Below are 18,947 nucleotides of genomic sequence, written 5' to 3'. Positions count from 1 at the left end.
AAGGAACCCAAAGCCTTGATCAGGGCAGAAACTTCCCAAAACTCATGCAACAGATAGATTCGCAACACATGGGAACTGTATCTGGATACAGCATTTTGCTTTTCACTGAACTTTTCTACACATGAGACAAGCATTGCTTTATGCCAGAAGAAAATGAACCCTTCGGTGGATGGAGCGTTTGACAGAAGACACCAAATAGAGGAGCCAAAGCCCTGGCTGAGGTGCTTGTTCACTCGGCCACCGATGAGCTGGGCTGCCAGGCATCAACTGCAACAGCCCAAAGATTCTGGAATTCAACACATTCAGTGACTTGCTTGCCAGGGCATCTTAATTATCAAGAACTTCTACAGATGAAATCAAAGATATCGTTTAAGCTCGAACAACTTGAAGCAGGAACTCCAAAGGGCTTTTGAGGCACTGATGATTGGCAAAATCCTCTTATAAATGAAAATAAAGTTGACTGCCTGTTCAAATGGGTGGGAATGGGGAGGATGAACTACTGAAGTGCTTTTAGATAAAACAGTGATAAATGATACCTGCCATTCACGTCTGCTTCCCTGCCTTGTCTCTCCGCCCCCACAGAGGCCTCTGCTGCTTTCCCTGCTTTTCAATACTTTTCCAAGAGTTCATTTAGTGAAAAATGTATTTAAAAGAAACCACAATAGTATGTTTCTCACATCACACTACAACAGCTAACAGAAAGCTTCACAGCGTGCTTACTGTAACTTTATACAACACACTCAAAAGAGCAATTCTAGGAGCAAGACATGGAATTACTGTCCATGTTACTCAAATACACAGGACGGAAAGCAACTCTATGACCGATCTTATGTAAAACAGAAAAGCTCAAATCTTATTCCAGGTATTTTAAGTCCTCAGCCTTCAGCTGCAAAATGTGACCTGGATTCTTCCTCAAATTCTTGGAGTCCAGACTGTAGACAGGACTAGAGAAAGAGGATTTGTAAGGATGTTCAAATATATGCTCTCCCTGGGAAAACAAAACAGAGGAGCACTAAGTAAATGTTAAATAAAAGCAAATACCTACCAGCACAGAAACACATCAGATTAGGAATCCAGTCTGTTGGTATTAAAGACTTCAGAAAATGGTGGGTAATGTGCTGAGAAATCTGTTCATGTTTTAGATAAGGTTATCATTATCACCAAATAGTTGTCTTAATAATATGCAAGTCTGAATGTAACATTTACATCTGCAGAACAGAGTTGGTATTCATCATCTCTAGGAGAGGTGAGCTGTTACTCCTATCTCTGCCACACACTAAGATTGTCCTCAAGAGAAAAGATTTTAAAGTAATTAAATGCGTGGCACTTAATTTGCACTGTTTCAATGCAAATCATGTAGCGATGTCCCCACTGTGCTTTACGCAACAACCTGAAAAACAGAGTGGAGATGTGGAGAGCCTGTGTGTGATTTTTTTGTTTTCTTCAAATGATAAAGAAAAACTTGAAAATACAAGCATCAGAGAGACATGTTTTTTTCTCCGAACATTAAAACCAGTATTTCCAAGACCATTGCTGTGTCTGCCACCTGGCTGGAAAGGGCCATCAGTTGTTATCCCGCAGCGCTGCAGATGCAGCTGAAAGCCAGAGGTGAGAGTGTTACCGAACACTTACCACCCCGCTTCAGTGTAAAAACCACTTTGTTTAGAGACCCAGCTGGGGATGAAGACAACAGGTTGGGGACTTCTTCATATAGAGAGAAAGCTGAGCTGGAAATGTTTAAGATACCCTCCTGGTAACATTTCCACGTTTCTCTGGAAGAAGCGTGGACGAGAGCTGAAGCCGAGACAGCGATGAGCTCTTACCAACAGCCTCTTGGTGCACACACCAAGCTCTCGGATTTTACTATTGTAAACAATTTTTACTGTTGTAAACAACCTTCTAATAGCTATTTTTGCATTGCCAGGCTAAAAATTAACATTGACTCCTCAATACACCTGGACTGACAATCTCACTGAGGCTGCGCTGTCCAGACTCTGAGTTTTATATACTTCAGCTGACAAAAACCACAAGGTTCTCACAAGACTAATTTAAATGTATTAGTAGTTGTACTCTGACAGTCAGAACCCTTGCTATAAAAACACCCTTCCACACCCACACTTTGCTTCGCTATTAAGAAATTTTTATTTGGATGTCAGCCAACGGAGACTGATAAATAATAGTTGCAGTAAATGTACTCTATTTCCGAGCATATTTCTAGGCACTGAATGTCCCAAAGGAGGAATATGCAGCATTTTAAAATCATTCCATCACTTCATGCAGAAACAGAATGAATTCCATACTTCAGTTCACATGAAATACCAGAAAGTTTAATTGGTATTAAGTTCATTGTTCTGAAAATAAGAGAGAAAAAGAAAGAAGCTGCCTGTGACACAAAGATTGCCTGATCCAGGCAGCACTGCTCAAACAGCCCTGCACAACACACCGGAGTTCGGGAACAGATGGCTGCATCAGAAATCAAGCAGAGAACATGGTGAAGAAAACAGGAACAAGTCAAAGTCCAAAGAACTGAACAGAATAACAGGGGAGCTCTACTGATGGTGACATTAGGTGGGGAGCAGTCATTCAAATGTGAATTTGACCCGGGCAGGAGATCCCACTGGAGATTTCTGCTCTACTTAAGCATCCACTTACCAGCTACACCCAAGGGAGAAGCTGCAGAGCAGCCCAGGTTGGTTTGCATGTAAAACTCTTCCAGCTATTTGAAGAAAAAGATTTGTTCTGTTTAGTTGGTCAAATGCTCAGGAGAGGACATACCAAAAGCCATCCCTGAAAAAGAACTTCCCAAGCTTACTCTGTGCTCCAGCAACACTGACATAGAGCAAGAGACGTGCCAAGCATGCTGCCACGTGTCTCATATTCATGTCAGCAGTGTCTGCAAGAGCTCCCTGCAGTAAGCAGGGGCTCAACAGCCCACAGTGCAGTTTAACAAGGTACAGATGTCCATCCTTCGTTATTTGTGGCTTTCTATATCCAAAACACCGCGTAATGCCTTCTCAGCCAAATGCTGACTGGCTGCCTGCTGCACAATCTACTTGGAAGGCTTGCTCTCCTGCAACACAAATGATGCAGAAGTCCACTACACAAGAATTCTCTGAGGCCCAGCAACTACTTCGCTTCCAAATTACTCCAGTCCCTGCTCAGAGGAAAGGCCAAGGGACTCTGCTTGCTGTATCACACATGCTTGCTGCAATGTGAAAAGAATCTCAAAAAGACAAAAATGAAGCAGTATTTATCTCAGAAAGGGTTATGGCTCACATCCCTTCCAAAGAAAACTACGTTCATTACAGTGACTGCAGAGAGCTTTGTTTCAGTCTTGTTCTTCATCCCAAAGGGACAGATGTTTTTGTAGACTGCCTTCACTGACAGCCAAGGGAGAAGGGACCTAGATTCACTCCTAAGGAATGACAGAAGGCAATAAGCAAGTGCACAACTTTAAATTTATACTTCAGATTTGATTGTAAAGCATTAAGGTTGCATGTAACTAGGTTATGTCTCTGCTGCTAAAATCTATGCATAATTTATTTATATTACAAGCTAAACATCAGGAACTGTCAGGAGGAACCCTAACAGCTCCTTTCTAGCACGAATTAAACGCTCTGCTCATCATATAAGCCCCAGGACAGCCATATGCTGTGATCCTGCACAGTATCAGTAAGCTAATTAAGAAACTGCCTTTGCTCACTCCTCTCTATTGTGTGGGTTTTTAATTTGAGTTGGTCTTTTTCCAGTCTGGGTTGGGCTGATAAGCTTCTCCCTTTTCCATGCTGCTTGCTGCCTCCAAAATGAAGATTCACAGGCTAATTTCTGTTCAGTTCTTATCTCCTCCTAAAACTACTCCTTTGCTGAAAGTCTGGTTCAAAAGTACCTGTTACACAACAAAACACGGACAGTATCGTTAGCTCCAGTTTCTGGAGCAGCAATCTCCCAAAGGCTGAACCCAGCCTGAAAACAACACGAGCGCACCGGCCCCCAGGCACGGCGGGTGGGTGGATGGAGACCTGGCAGCACCTGCCCTCATCTCCTCCGGCTGGGACAGGAACTGCCGAGCTTTGTAACGAGTCCTGTCCAGGCCTCTGTGGTTAAACAACTGCCCTACAAAAGCTCACAAAAGGACTACTTGAACTATGATATGGGAGCACATCAATGAAGAGGAAAAGTCAACCACAGGACTTTGACAATGAATTTTTTTTTTGGAGTGAGGGAGAAATGTAGATGCTACAAACCAGACTCTGTCCTAATGCTAGTTATTAATCTGCTGCTGATAAAAAAGAGAAAATAAAAGCCAGCACCTGAAAACTGCTCAAGCAGCATCGGCGCAGCTCCACCTCCCGCGCCCTCCTCCTCACCAGCCAGGGCTGCCAGCTCACAGATCTGCACTAAGTGCCTTCTTTTTGCAGTCAGCTGGAGATGGGGGCTGCATCGAGTATATGAGAGTGCAGGTAAGACAAATATTATGTGACTGTCACCACATACTATTAGCATGCCTGCAGGATTTAAAGATGGATAGAACTTAAAGGTAACTCACTTCAAAAGCTCTAATTCCCAAGCACTTTTCTTCAGAGAAAAGCCATACCTTAATCATTAATAAGAAAGGAGGGCATAAGCACCTGGCTTTGACAGCCTATCTTCCTTTCTTTCCTCAAATTCAGCATGCAGAGATAAGAAGAAATTGAGACACCCATATCACTGAGACACTCACATAGTTGATTCCAGGGTGGAGAGAAAGAACCTTTCTGCCAAAACAAGACCACTAATTGTCTTTGACAAACCTTTTTTACCTCCGTGTGCCTCACAGATGCACACACTCCTGCTATAAAGCATATGTGTTATAGGTGTCTGCATGTACACGTATGTTCACAAGTACATAAAGACATTAGGACTCAAGGAAAGAGTCCATTACCATTAAGCAGTGTTATGTGTGACTGAAGCACTGTAAGTTACATCTGCAGGAGATGTACATTCATGTACTTTAATGCTTTCTGTCCTCCTCAGAAAAAGGCTTTAAACTTTTTCATACAAAACCTCTATTTGGCACGTCCTGAGTATTAATGATTTACCATCAAGCTCCCGTGGCCTTTTTTCCTCTGAAGTACAGAACAGCACCAGGAGCCTGCAGATACTCATACATCACTTCCCAGCTGGTGGAGTATGTTTTCTGCTGTGAATCTACCAAGTCCTTACCTCATGTCTTCAAACATCATATCTCACACTTACCATAACTCTTAGGCTTTGATTCCATGGGACCAAACTCTTAATTTATACCTACAGGAGGTCCTTATTACCAGTTGTTGTCTCTAAGACCAACCAGGACTACTGGTGTTTACCAGCTTCAGAGGCACGGTAAGGACAGAGGTGCCAACCCCACATTCAAAACAGGAAAGTGAAGATCAGTGACCGAAGTCCAGACGCACTCAAGCACTTAGGAGCACGAATCCAATCACCAAAACCAGGAGGAGACAGGCTATTAAATATTAGACCATAAAAAGCTTTATACCATTAATCTTCCCTGTAATTATGTCAGAATAGTAGCAGAACAAGCAATTAAATCCATACTTCTCAGGTCTCTTGTTCCAGCTTTAACCACCAGTTTGCCCCTTCTCAGGAGCTGCTGCTGGACAAGCTGGTGCATCCAATTTTGATCTGAAGAATGCATGTTTTCAGGGGAAGTCAAGTGGGTGCAGTTCGTGTTCTACACCCACGGCCAGGTCTCTGAACCCTGAGGCTATTGGCGAATGCGAATTTCTGTGTACTTGGAGAATTGACAAGGAATGCTGCAACTACAGATGGTACTCTGGAAAAAGGAGCACTTCGCATCTGTTTGCTATGCAAATTGATTCATTTAACATTTGTTGACAGCAGGTCAGTTTAGCACAGGAATTGGGCTAGAAAGTTGGCAATTTAGGAACTGAGTTCTACTCGGTCCTCTTAGAAGTGAAAAAATCCAAGGGAGAATTAAAAGTAATTAGGCATAAACCAGCAATTAAACCCAGAATGAATTGCATTTTTAAACCATTAAAATTCTCGCTGCTTCCAGAGAACTAGGGATCATGGTGGGTATCTACAAAGCAAACACAAAAGAGAACGCAACTGCAGCAATGCTTTCTGATCCACAGATGCAGGGCGTCCCCCCTAAAGCACAGAAGGACCTCAGGAGAAAGTTGGTAACACAGTGAAGGTCTCTGGCACTGCCTGGGTGCACGTGAGATGGTCTCAGCTCCATCAGTCCTGCAAGTAATTCAGCCTGTGCTCTTCTCCTAGAGCATCTTCATGTCTTGGCTGAAGTTGTGGGAAGGACCACAAAAGGGCCTGGTTAAGATGCACCAAATCATTACGTTATTTAAACTGGAGAGAGTACAATTTAAAAACAAATGCTTCTGGATTGCAAATCCCAGTAGGGATTTTGGGGTTTAAAGAAAAAAATTAGACAGTAACTAGAAGAGACATTCTCCACATACCTAAAAGAATAAAATACAATGCCAAGACATGAAACTTGAACTGCAAAGAAATAAAGGAACATCTGTACATATTTAACGATTCTCCTGGAAAATGTCTTCCCTACTTCCTCCCCAGTCCTACTTGTCCATAACCCAAAATCTACGTCATTTCAACAAATTTATATTTGTTTTGCTTTTTACTGCTCCTTTCCAGATTTATCTCAACAGGTTCAACAAAATGTAATATAAAATTACACCCAAGGTAGCATTTATCACAAGGCTCATGACCATTTTAAGTTGTAAAATTACTACGGACATCGCAAATCCATTCATCATATTGGGTCTGCCCCTATAAACAGAACACAATAATGGAAGAGGAAACATATTTTTCCTGATCTCAGGACGAGAATGGAGACAAAATTATCATCACCTGCACAAGTTCCTGAGAACTTCAGTGTTTGTGGGCAAAGATTACAGAAAAAACAGGCAGTAAATTTCATTACCAGGTCACTAGTTTGCAACTTGGCTGTGCTGCCAAGTCTTTATTTTTCAAAGGGGAATACAGGATGCCCAAAACATTTGTTTGAAGAGTTTTTGGCAAGCCAAGTGGATGCCACAAGAGAAACCACTCATCATGTTCCAGGATGGTATCAGGATCCAAAAGATCCCTGCAACAGCCACAGTCCCTGGAGAAGGTTGGACTTTGGAAGGAGCCCTTCGAATAAACACCAGTCTTCAGTGTCAATATAAACTTCAAGCAGTTGCATTTTCTTCCTTTGATTCTTACTAGCTCTGTATATGTTGTCACCTAGTTATGGTTGTGTGGGTGGACATCACTAAGTATCATAGGTAATCCAAGAGTTATTTAATTTAGGGCAAAAGATGCAGTGTTTAAATGGCATTCTTGATGCTAACAAGCTTTGCACAGTTTCTCTGACTTCCAACTCAAATGACCAGGCACAACACTTTTCAGTGTCACGTACAGGGCTTTCAGACAGATCCATCCCCGGCGCAAGGCCCTTGGCCACACAGACTGAAACCAACATCAAGCAACACGTGGATTTTCGTTACTTTACAAAGCGGGCAGAAATCAGGGCTATACAACAGCAGCAGGCGACCTTAACTTTGGTAAGAGGCAGAAGAGTGCATGGATCATATCTCTATCTTGCAAAGTTGATTCCCAAGTAAACCAACCCTGGTGCAGTTACAAATGTCTGCTGAGCCACTGGCCCCAGTTACTGCCCCCGCTGCTAACGCAGCTTCTGAACCCCCAGAGCAGTGCTGATCCCCCCTGGGCACAAACAGGCCAAGCTGGGTACTCACTTCACCCTGCCCTGCCGAGACCTGGACACGCAGTGGCACCTGAACTCCTCACGTGAGGATGGAGACTCATGAATTACACACGGGAAAAAAAAAGGGTATTATAGACAGGACAGGACTGAAAAGGAAAACTGGATGGATCTGGATTTTAAGAAGATGTAAAGGCAAATAAGTGTTGGTTGTTTTTTTTTCTTTTAAATTACTTGTTTTCAATTATTTTGAAAAAGTGTTTCAAAGGCTCCACATTATCAAAGGAAAGACCTAGATTAAGAACAAAGCTTAAAGGAAAGATCAGAAAGCAGTGTTAAAAAAAAAAAAAGCACAAATAATTAACCACTGGCAGTTCACCTTGTGAATCACCACGTTTGAAACAAACTCACCCACATCTGTTAATAAACTTCATTCACTGAAAATATTATACTGAACGGAATGCCATCCTGCATGCATAATGCCTGTTCTTCTGCTTGGGCATCTGACTGCAGAGACATCTGAAACCTCAGAAGCTCAAAGATGCTCTCAGGTTTTTTGGAACAGGAGGCAGCACACACCTGAGGCTGGCACTCCAGCAAGAGGACTAACCTGCCAATTAAATATCACATTGGTAAACAGTTTGGAGTCTGCAAGAAGCTCCACTCATGGAAAATTGAATTTCTAGGAGCAGTTACTGTGTCAATAAGAGAAGAGCAGGCAAAGGGGTTTTTAAAGACTGACATGTGTCAGACAGATGGCTGCAACAATTTATTCGCTGAAGTACAGAACAGCACCAGGAGCCTGCAGATACTCATACATCACTTCCCAGCTGGTGGAGTATGTTTTCTGCTGTGAATCTACCAAGTCCTTACCTCATGTCTTCAAACATCATATCTCACACTTACCATAACTCTTAGGCTTTGATTCCATGGGACCAAACTCTTAATTTATACCTACAGGAGGTCCTTATTACCAGTTGTTGTCTCTAAGACCAACCAGGACTACTGGTGTTTACCAGCTTCAGAGGCACGGTAAGGACAGAGGTGCCAACCCCACATGCTTTTAAGGATGAGCTGCAGAGGATTTAAACAAATAATGCGAAATTATTTCCAACAGTAGTAATGATAGCTACATTTAACATGTCCATTTTTACCTGTAGACCTGGAAGTGCTCTACAAAGTGTATGTAACATGACCAACACCGCAACAAGAAGTACGATCAACTGGAAGACAGCTCACATCTCACCTACTCCTGCATCATTGTCTCTTGTCCTGGACTCACTTTATCTCGCTGCAAGAAGTCAGGAGACAGCAAGACTGTTCCCCCTGCTCCCTGTGCAAGAGGCTGCTCTAAGGCACAGCAAGAGACACGGACAAACTACCTTTTCCAGACTGCCTGTCCCAGCTAACCTCTGCCATCACGTCTCCATTTACCTTAAGCAACTACTTGCAAACGTGGAATCACCTTGCCTCACGTCTGACCGAAGCTCCAAATTTTCCACAGGGAAGCACACAGTCCCATGACACTATGACAGCAGAGACTACAGATGACAGGACTGAAATACACTTCCCTTTCAAAACCAGAAACAGTCACCACTCACTGGCTGCTCTCCTGACACATCTGAAGTGCATCAGGATCACTTCAGTACCAGAAGCTCAGTTCTCTAACACACCTCAGTACTGTGTTCCACACACCCCTTCATTAGCCTCAAGAATACAATGTCCGAAGTGGCACACACAAGTTTTTGCATGTCCCGTAAAATCAGCACCTTTGAAATTAGAAAAACCCAACCAAGAACCAACAAACAAAACCAACCCAAAGGTATCCTGGAATGTAGAAGTTGAAATGGATCAGGGCACTGCACATACTAATAAAAATGTATGATGTGGATTAGGCTGGTCTAATAATGATCAATTTATTGTCTACACTTACTGGAGAATCTCATATTCATTCAGATAATCCTTTTATCCCCCACCATGACTAATTTCCTCTTGCAGAACACCATTAGAAAATGAGACACTAGTAAGTAAAGCCCTATGATGTCTGGAGCCTACTTAAAGGACCTTAGTTTCCAGTGGGACCGCAAATAATTTCAGTAATGGGCCCTTTCAGAACGCTTTTCATTACTTTCTTCATTTGTGAAGTTACTCGGGGGAATAGTTATTGCAATTTAGAGACCACAAGCCCAAGAAACAGAAATGAACCAACTTCTGAAGACGCATTAATCAGTAGCAATCTGACAGAAATACACTTCAGAGCAGCAGAAGGTATGATGCCAAATCTTTATTAGTTTTGTTCAAACTAATTGACTTCATCATGAAGCTGAAGAATCTAACAGGGCTTCTCCACTATTTTATCTCAAAGGAAATAAAAAGTGAGAGACCGTTTCGGGAACATTGGCTTTTCAGACTGCATTAGGACTCCTCCTGACTCCAGCCTCTAGCACCTACTGTCCTGCTCCCAAGGTGCTTGCAGAAATGCAAATACGATTTCTAACCAGAAAAGGCTCCTTTGCAAGGAATATTAGAAATACGTTCCTAAACGGTCAGTAGCTGATGTTTTTAAACTATTTCCCATGGGTCCTTAGTCACTTCAGCTTAAAATAAGAGCATGCCCACAAAAGTGTTTGTGGCTAAAACTGGATCTGTGGTTCATATGCAGCATAATTCCATGAAACTACTTCCCTGGCATCTGCAAAAGATGCCTTTTGATAGCAGCAGGCCTAAAACCAGTAAGAAAATTGATTGAAAACACTTTTCAGATAAATAAAAACAGCACCACCAAGGGAAGAGGAGAAGGTACCCAAAAATTTGTAGACGCAGCCCACTGATCACAGTACAATCCACAAAAGGAAGGTGATTGTCAGTACAAATGGCACAGTTTGCATTGCAAAATGCTCTTTTTGTACTTTGCTTGGCAAATAACCTTACCTGGGTGACTCTCCACTGTATTATACACCTCCCTATATCGGTGCACTCCCCTAATCTGGATAAATAACCTACTCTTCACGCTCACCCCACCACACAGACCCACACTGACAGCCCTGCAGCAGGAGAGTGCGTAGCAGGCAAACACCTCCAAGCATCGCTGTTGTGGGCACTGAAATGGGGATATCTGCGCAAAAATGAAAGATATATGATCCTTTATTTCAAATCAAAATAATGTTAACAAAATCCAAAACACGGGATGCGGTGAACAGATTAATACTCCACAGTTCTGCCTTACCGTAAGCAACCAGAAGTGTTCTTGAAGACAGTTGTCCACTCAGCATCGCGAGGCTTCGAGTCCTCATTGGGCTCACTCTCCCAACCCGAATGGGGTATGATCACCTCATTGGTGAGCGTCTGCAGGCCGTGGTTGATGATGACCATCTTCAGGGGCTCGTAGGAGGACAAGTTCCACAGGGTGCCTGCAGGAGAAACACTGATTATTAAACAACAAGAGAATAATAACTATTTAAAACTTTAGATTAAACAGAATCACTAGAAGGTTAAATCATAAAACTAAACGAAAAGTAGAAACCGCTTGATCAGATACCAGACTAGCACATAGCTTGGGGAAGATTCCACAGTCGCTGCAACAGAAGCATTTCCAAAAGCACCGAGGCACTTTTGTCAAGACGTGGATATTGTTGAAGACAAGTACACAAATGTGATGTGCTATTGGAGATTGATAGGGTTTTCCTGCCATATACAAATTTTGTTACACTTTTAAGTCTAGCTATGCTTCAAAAAGTGAAAATTCATCCAGTGCAGCAGACAAGTATCTATTTATGGAGGATCATTGATCTTATGCTTATCCTCTGCACAAGACAATATCTCATTCTAGACTCCTCTCTATTATTTACTTTCACATTTTCCTGTCACAGGCAATATTTGTGTTCAAATCACCTGGTGCCACAAAGCATGTCATTCCGTGAAGAAGCTCAGCCTTACAACTGTAAAAATACCCTTAGACAAGCAATACAAATTAGCAGACCTGCATCAGTGTCCTGATATTGCTGATTAGGTTAGGACTGTACCGGGACAGTCACTTCAGAGATAATTTCTGGAAAGGCACAGCCTGGTAACATTTAAGAACCACCAGTAACAACACCTGGAGGGAGCCAAATGCAAGGTGTGTGCAAAGTGTGAAGATTAGCAAAGCTTCAGAGAGACCAAACAGAGACGCCAGATTCCCCAGAACACACAGGGAATCTTTCTTAGGTGGGTACAATATAAATCTGAGGCTCCCTGTGTTAATACAACTGTGAATCTGTGCACATTACAGTGTCGATTGTAGATACCTCTCAGTATACATGTTTAAAACAAAACACAAACAACCAAGGTGCAACCTTCTGTTTCAGTCCTTTCAATCACTCCAAGTTTTAAAACCTACAATTTTCAAATTTTAAAAGTGACCGGGGAAAGATTTTGGATCTATTACTTCTGTCGCACGTCTGACACACGGATTTGCTGGACAGAGAGTGAAGACCCCTCGGGGCCACCACAGGGACCCCCAGCGAAGGCAGCTCCTGTGGGAACAACCCTGCACACTGCACTGCTACACGAGTGGCAAACGCCAATTGTCCTGTTTTAATATCCAAGTATTACCCATATAGGGTCATGACAGGTACCAGGTTAGGACCGGAATTTTATCTCCATGTGAGTGGTGACTGGCACTTGGACGATAACCTCAAAGGCTGAGGATTAGCAGAGCCAAGTGCTATGGTGTCTCCTACTCGAAGTGATCTTTACACAACCCAGGCATCCGTTCAGGCCGTATTAATTAATAAACTCAGAGGCAGACAACAGAACGAACACCATAATGTTTCTTTCAGTCTTTTTCTAAAAACATACAAAAATACTACTATTTTTGGCCTGATTCCCTTGCTGTTAATAAACAACACACTGCATGAGTGTTTCATGACCCACTTTTTTAGCTTTCAAACAAGACTGTATAGGTGAAATAGGATTTATTTTGCTCTTCATACTCATCACAATTAATCACCCTTTGTCACTGAGAAACACCAAACACAATGGACAGTAAAACACAAAACAAAACACCAGAAAACCAAGCAGAAAACGCTATTTTTTTTTTAAGCCTTTACTTTTCAGAACAAATACGCATCAACTGAGGAATCTAGTACGGAGTTTGCTAGGATCCTGCATTTCTGTTCTTTTTGAAACAGCAAAGTATTGCAACTGGAAATTATGTGGAGACTTAAAATCATCTCTATGTGGAAAAGCTAAATTCGAAAATCTGACAGCCCTTCATATTTAAGAGCTCTTAAGTACACATAGGGCTTCTGCACCTGAAATGAGATGCTGCCTTTCCCCCTTTCCCGGAGGAGTGACATAACCTGTTATCTCTGGTGTGAAACTACAAAGGCAAATTTCACTGCTTAAGAAGAATGAGGCAGAGATACACTTAAAAAGTCAAAAATACCTATCTAATTTCCAAGAGCTCTGGTATTACAGGATTGTACAAAAGTTTTCCAGCGCTCAAATCTTTTGCTTGTCTTAAGACTTAAGAGATTTGTGTCTAGATTTCAATACTTTCAAACCCGCTGCACAAAATGAAACCAGCACGTCCAAACTCCCTCTTCTCCTGTGTTCCCGTTCACCAATAGTTATTTCAAGAGAGCAAACACAACTGGGATTCAATCACATTTTAACTGGATTGCAACACCAAAAGCAGCACAAACCTGCCCATCTACCACCCGCAGGTCAGCTCTGTGATACCAGGAACCCCATCCAGAGCAGAAGTGCTTGCCCCCGCTAAAGGATTTCTTGTACATATTCATCCAGAATTTTTAGTTAAGAGGTTGACTGCAACTTATGAAATAAACCATTTACAGCAAACACATTCTGACTGTCAGTCTCACTGAGTGCCTGTCAGACTGGGAACTGAAGGCCTTTCCCTCATCTTCTTTGAAAGAAAAAAAAACCCCAACACTTTCCAAGCTTTTCAATTTCTCATCTGCCTCCCATCGCTCAAATATTTCATAAAAAACATCAACTAACTGTAAAGAATAAAAGACGGTCTTACTACCAGAAAAAAATATCAGAAAGCTCTTCAAATTCTTCAAAAATGTCAAACCACTTAAATGTGCAATATTGTCCTTGAAGGTTGCACGAGGAAAAGCAGAATAATCCCTTTGTTGAACAGCACTCGGTGAAGGAAAGAGCACAGCACTCAACAGAGGTGGCCCAAGATAAACAGGGCTGCAGGAATCTTACAGTTCCAAAGGCAGAGGAAAAACTCAGATTCAAGGCTGACTTCATTGGGAAAATATCCCACAAGAAGGGATACAGACAATAAAGGGTGAAAATACATTTCTCTTTTTCAAAGTTATGAACTGAAGAGGTCTAAATCCAGCATCCTTTCAGTTCTTGAGGAAAAAAATCATCCAAAAGATACTGATAGTTGCAGCCACTGAAGCTTAAAAACAAAAATGAACAAATTCAGATGAGACTGGAGGTTTTAGCAGTGTAAGGGAAAATCCAAGTTAAATAAAATCCTTGTGAATTTGACATTCTTCTTTAAAAATCATTCCCTGTCTGTATTAGCATAACACACTAATGATCTAACAAGCTGGAAACACTGTTTTTAAAACTCTAAGTTTAATCAATTCAAATGAACAGCACTCAGGAGAAATCAAGTCACTGCCACAGCAGCATAAGGGAAATGAAGTTATCTACATTTTCCATGCACTTGCACTGCTAATATTGGCCTTTTGGACGACAGATCGCATTCATTTTAGGACTAGAGAAAGAAGATGAACTACTGCTTTTCAGAAGATCATCACAATTGTGATCAATATTTATTTTATTCATAAACACGATCTGCAATATACGTATACATTTCTAACTATCAGCATTACTTCTACTCTTTCAGCATGTTAAGCGAGGACAAGAGCGACAAGTTTTTGTTTCAAAGGTAGTGATTATTGTAAAAACATATTAAAAATTACTGTAAGCTATAAACATAGCTATATGATTCAAGTAATATTAAAAGTGATTATGGCCACAGTCATAATTTCCTAAGTCTCTGCCTCCTTGGAGCTGTGAAAAGATTGCTAAAGGAATTGTGACAGAACACACACACATGCTGTTATCTTCTGAAATCTAAGGGAACTGTTTTCCTGCTGTGCTTGCGTAATAGCAAAAATCCAATGTCACCAAGAAATCAGATGAAGTGGCTGTTTAATTCTTCATCTGTGGCCCACACTACATCATTTACTATACAGGACAATAAAGCACTCCGCATTATATTCACTGAGGGCTTTGCACGTTGGTGCTGTACGCATTTACGGACAGACTTGTTTGATAATTCTAAGTTGTGAAGACTGGATGTGTGCTTCTTCAAGCTAAGCAGGCTGAGAACCTCGACACACTGTGCCGGAGAATACACCATGGAAAGGCTCAATCTTCCGTCAAGCTTTCGAACCGAAAATGGAAGCAGTAAGGTCACCTGAAACCTGAAAGCTCAAGACAGCCAAGGTGCTTCAGAGAGACGTTAGTGCCAGATGAGCTGACAGATCTCACACGTGAATGCCCAGGTGTAAATTCTGAGCAAACTGATCAATCTGCAAGTCACCATTAGAGTATTAGATCAAAATATTTCCTCTGCAGAGCATTTTGAAGGTCAATCGTTTTTCAATTAAAACGAGTTTGGCAACATACAGCATCAAAAAATCATGTTCTGCACCACTTAAAATCAGTGCAATGTCATCAAACAACAAAATTACTTCCAATGTTCACACAACGAACAAAATTATTCATTAAAGCTACCAACTTCTGATTGCTTTTCAAAGAATGTAATAGAATTTTGGTCTTGCATATCCGATGGGAACATTTGCTTCACAAAAACACCCCTATTACTCAAGATAAAAGTTTTGCAGTTTTCTCAATCAGAACAGATTTAATTCCTTATCAGCTGAATCCTTATTTCTCTGTTTCTCAAGGAAATGATACACTGAAAGTTCATTAGTACAGTTCCAAGACCAGAAAGGGATGCAAGGGAGAATTCTGTGGGGTATTTCTCATCACAACTCTGCTCATGATTTACTTATGGACACTAACAGTTAAATCAATCTTTTCTCAGAGCAGAAGAAGAGACTTTGTAACGCCACACTTTAAAAGACAGAAAATTGCGATCTGTGGCATTTTATGATTGTATCTTGAGTTTCGAAGGTATTTTTACAAACCCGATGTATCTGTCTTACCTCGAGGGACGCGTTTTAGTGCTATTTGCAGATACATCAATAACATTTGGTAAAACAGACATGGCATTAACCCAGAGAGAGTTTTCAAATTCTGCTAAAACCAGTGCTATCGGAAAGAAAAAAAAAACCACCACACTATAGACTTTGTTAATCTGGTAGTAGTGTTGTATCAGGTGTACTCAGCCTCCTTCCAAAGCTGCACGTCAATGAGTTTGCCTAACCGGGGTTCTCCAAAACTTATATTCTGGGAGACAGTCAAGTGAGCACACTCCTGGCACAGCTGGTCTCCCTGATTCCACATGGAGCATCACACCCCCCATTCTCCTTATGCTCCGCTGCCACCACATCCACCTCTCACACGTTTTTAACCTGGTGTCCTGGCTTCTTCCCCCTCCATTAACCCATTGCCCAGACCCGCTGTGTGTACTGGTTCAGACTCTCCTGGACACCTGTGGCTGCTGCATCACATCACCAAGTTACTGAGAGCCCTTGGAGCTCTACTGAAGCAAATAAACTATTCAGAGCTCTCAATTCAGATGAGAATGATGTTCTGCGCTAAAGCGTGCTCGCCAGCTGCAAACAGCGTCCCTTACTGAATGCTCCATGTCCTCCTGCCCTGCAGGCAGGTCCCACACCCAGAGAGGCAAAACTTCAAGACTGCAAGTGCTCTTGAATTCAGACATCTGAATTATTTAAATTTCTTTAAATTATTTAAATCTCTTTGGACAGCAGGATTATTTCATCATTCATACACATCTGGGAAGACCAGCTGATGACGACTATTCAGCTTTTGAAAAGCAGCCAGTGTTGAGTTAAAGAAATGTTAAACCACAGGGAAGTCAATGTGTCATTCCACACTTGAATTTGCAGCCTGTTAAAAGAAATAAACAAGCAATCCCTGTATGCTGTTGTCTTTTCTTCCCCCCTGCCCCCCCTTTTCTTTTCATTGCTGCAGAATCTCCAGAGACTCCACTGCAGACCGAATGAAAAACTTTCATGGCAAAGGGAGACTTTGGTTTATCACTAGGGAAAAGCACCCAGATAGGAAGTCAAGATTTCTACCACAACAACATCGGAATTGTGATCTGAATTTCTGAGGCTGCAAACACAGCCCTTCTGTAGCAGCCACGGCTGAATGCTCCCTTTGCACTCCACATTGGCTCTTGTTTCTCTCTGCTGACTTCTGGAGCTCATTTTTCAAACAGACAATTCCCCATTATCAGCTGAGGCTTTGAACACTGACTGCAGGGACACCAGCACCCGCCACAGAGGCATTGCTGGAATACTCTGCTCTTCTACACTGATGCTTGAATGTCTCGCACTGATCTGGTAATATCATCTTAGACACAGAATGAAATGATGCCTGGTCAGGTGGAGATTAAATGGACATCACCTGTTACTGGACATCTGTTTAGGTTAATGCCCTCAGTACTCCTGGTGTTGCTCAGTAAATGGAAATAAAGAGCTTTAAATAGCAAAATGCAAAGTGGAATGAAAATACTGTATTTAATTAGCAGGAGCTACTGTCAAATAAAATGCATTTGAACTCTAAAACTAATTAATCAACTGGAGATCAAAGCAATAGCCATATAGAGTGAAAATGGAAAACATCCAGTTTGTTTTTGTCATCTCAAAAGTGACTGATTACCATTTAGCATTATAATGATATTCCTTCAGAGTAAATTATAGACCGGTTTCTCCTTTCTTGAAGCTAAAGAAATAAATTTATTCCTTCTCAGCACTCCAGAAATGAGTTTTGGGTAAACCAGAACAGTGCATAAACAGATGTTACTTAAAAAAATAATAATAAATTTAGGTCAGCCATCATACTAAATTACTGCAACACATGGAATATAAATACTACCTATAGAGTCTCTGGGTTAAGAGACAAAGCACAGACAGCAATCAAAGCACAACCAACATGCTACTCCGAGGATCTCTGACAAACCAGCTCACTGGAGAGGGACTGGAAAAACACCCCTGCTAGTTTCCAGAGACTATATTTAGACCTCATTTGCTAAATATCCTATAATGACTGTGGAAGAACAGTTGGAACAACCAAGGCCACTCTTCATCCCAGAGAATTATGATTACCAGTAAAAACTTGGAGAGCCTACTACAATTTTTTTGAAATTATTACAGAATTACGATGTTTACTTCTCATGGCTTAATCCACATTCACAACAGGGCCTGCCTGGAGAATCCAACACTGATAAGGCAGCTGAACAATTGCAGCCCTGGACTCATTTTTGCACTCACAAAACTTTACGAAAAATGATGTTCTGGCACTGAACTTCGCTGCAACTGCCCTGGTCTCCATCCAAACATCCTCCGCTGCTTCTGAGAAGAGAAAGGGAAATCCATTTCATTCCTCATGAGTTATGGGAGACTGAAGAACAATATATTTCTCCTTAGTTTAAGAGCTGACATACTTTTCCACCCTTTTTCCACTTAACGGCTGAACTTTGAAACTTGGCATATACTTTATTGCTCTTTTTGGATGATGTCCAAGACTAAGTTCAAATAAAAAACATGTTGAATAAAGAAGTTATAAGTGCTTGAAAACTCCTTGCAAAGTGTACATGAACTCAGCAACTTCAAAACTTAATTCTCCCTTTTCTGATCATTGCAACAAGCAAACACTATGTCCAGAGCACCTCACCAGCAGACTCCACACTCCTCAAAATCCAAGTTTTCCAGGTCAGAAGTGCTGTAGCTTCACACACAGCCTCAGAGTCCCCAGCAGAGGGGGGCCGGAAGTGTTCCTGAGGAGATTGTTCTATCAACACGAAGTAACTGGGACACGGCAGCACAATTGTTTTATAACAGATTAACAAGGAAGGTTTTAGATTAACATATCTTACCTCGTGATCATAAAACACTGTGGGCAAGCACACAACAAATTACCTGTCAAGGAAGTCGCTATAACTCATTTAAGTTTCAATAACTCGACCACATGCAGTTGCACGTGACACCCAAGCGGCACCATCCAT

General features: G+C 41.7%; 1 protein-coding gene across 14 annotated transcripts in view; it reads right to left on the bottom strand.

Moving 5' to 3' along the window:
• Window positions 1-18,947, bottom strand: part of ARVCF (ARVCF delta catenin family member) — a 241,239-nt gene that overhangs the window by 54,427 nt on the left and 167,865 nt on the right. For all 14 annotated transcript variants that reach the window (XM_065851815.2, XM_065851818.2, XM_071815902.1 and 11 more), the window contains one exon: window positions 10,971-11,154. In XM_065851815.2, the coding sequence (XP_065707887.1) occupies window positions 10,971-11,154 (184 nt within the window). The remainder of the gene's footprint in view (window positions 1-10,970; window positions 11,155-18,947) is intronic.

This window comes from Patagioenas fasciata, chromosome 17 (assembly GCF_037038585.1).
Source record: "Patagioenas fasciata isolate bPatFas1 chromosome 17, bPatFas1.hap1, whole genome shotgun sequence".
Classification (NCBI taxonomy): domain Eukaryota; kingdom Metazoa; phylum Chordata; class Aves; order Columbiformes; family Columbidae; genus Patagioenas; species Patagioenas fasciata.
Note: the sequence above shows the minus strand (reverse complement) of the source record. Positions and strands in the feature narration are given on the sequence as shown.